The sequence below is a fragment of the Eimeria tenella genome, genomic scaffold (assembly GCF_000499545.2).
Source record: "Eimeria tenella Houghton genomic scaffold, Eth_scaff2030, whole genome shotgun sequence".
NCBI lineage: Eukaryota > Apicomplexa > Conoidasida > Eucoccidiorida > Eimeriidae > Eimeria > Eimeria tenella.
The window spans coordinates 1-360 of record NW_013541874.1 but is presented as its reverse complement, the minus strand read 5'-3'; the positions used below and the strand labels follow the sequence as shown (position 1 = coordinate 360).

At 46.4% G+C, this 360-nt stretch overlaps 1 protein-coding gene across 1 annotated transcript in view; it reads right to left on the bottom strand.

The window, feature by feature from the left end:
- The window catches only part of ETH_00043570 (uncharacterized protein), a gene marked incomplete at both ends in the record, with an annotated part of 591 nt that extends 498 nt beyond the window's left edge, over positions 1 to 93 (bottom strand). The window contains one exon of the mRNA XM_013374434.1: positions 2 to 93. Within this exon, the coding sequence (XP_013229888.1) occupies positions 2 to 93 (92 nt within the window). The remainder of the gene's footprint in view (position 1) is intronic.
- Between the last annotated feature and the right edge of the window lie 267 nt (positions 94 to 360).

Here is a 360-nt window from a genome sequence, read left to right as displayed (position 1 = left end):
CACGAGGCTGCTTGCATGCGCTCGTGCTGCTGCTGCTTCCACTGCAGCAAACGGCTTCGCCTCCCTGCAACCCAGCCGGATGTTCTCCTCGATCTGCCCGCACACGCCCAAACCAGTCTCTATTGATCAACAAAATACACAAAATTCACCAAAATAACTCTTGATTATCCAAAAATAACCCATAATTATCCCAAAATAACTCAAAAATAACTCAAAAATGACTCAAAATAACCTAAAAGTAACCCAAAATGTGTCCGAGGAGGCAAACGCGGGGAAACGCGAGGAGAAACGGAACACAGCGAGCATCCCGGGAAAGAAAGCAACTCAAACGCAGCAAAGAAATGGGTCAAAAGAACCGAA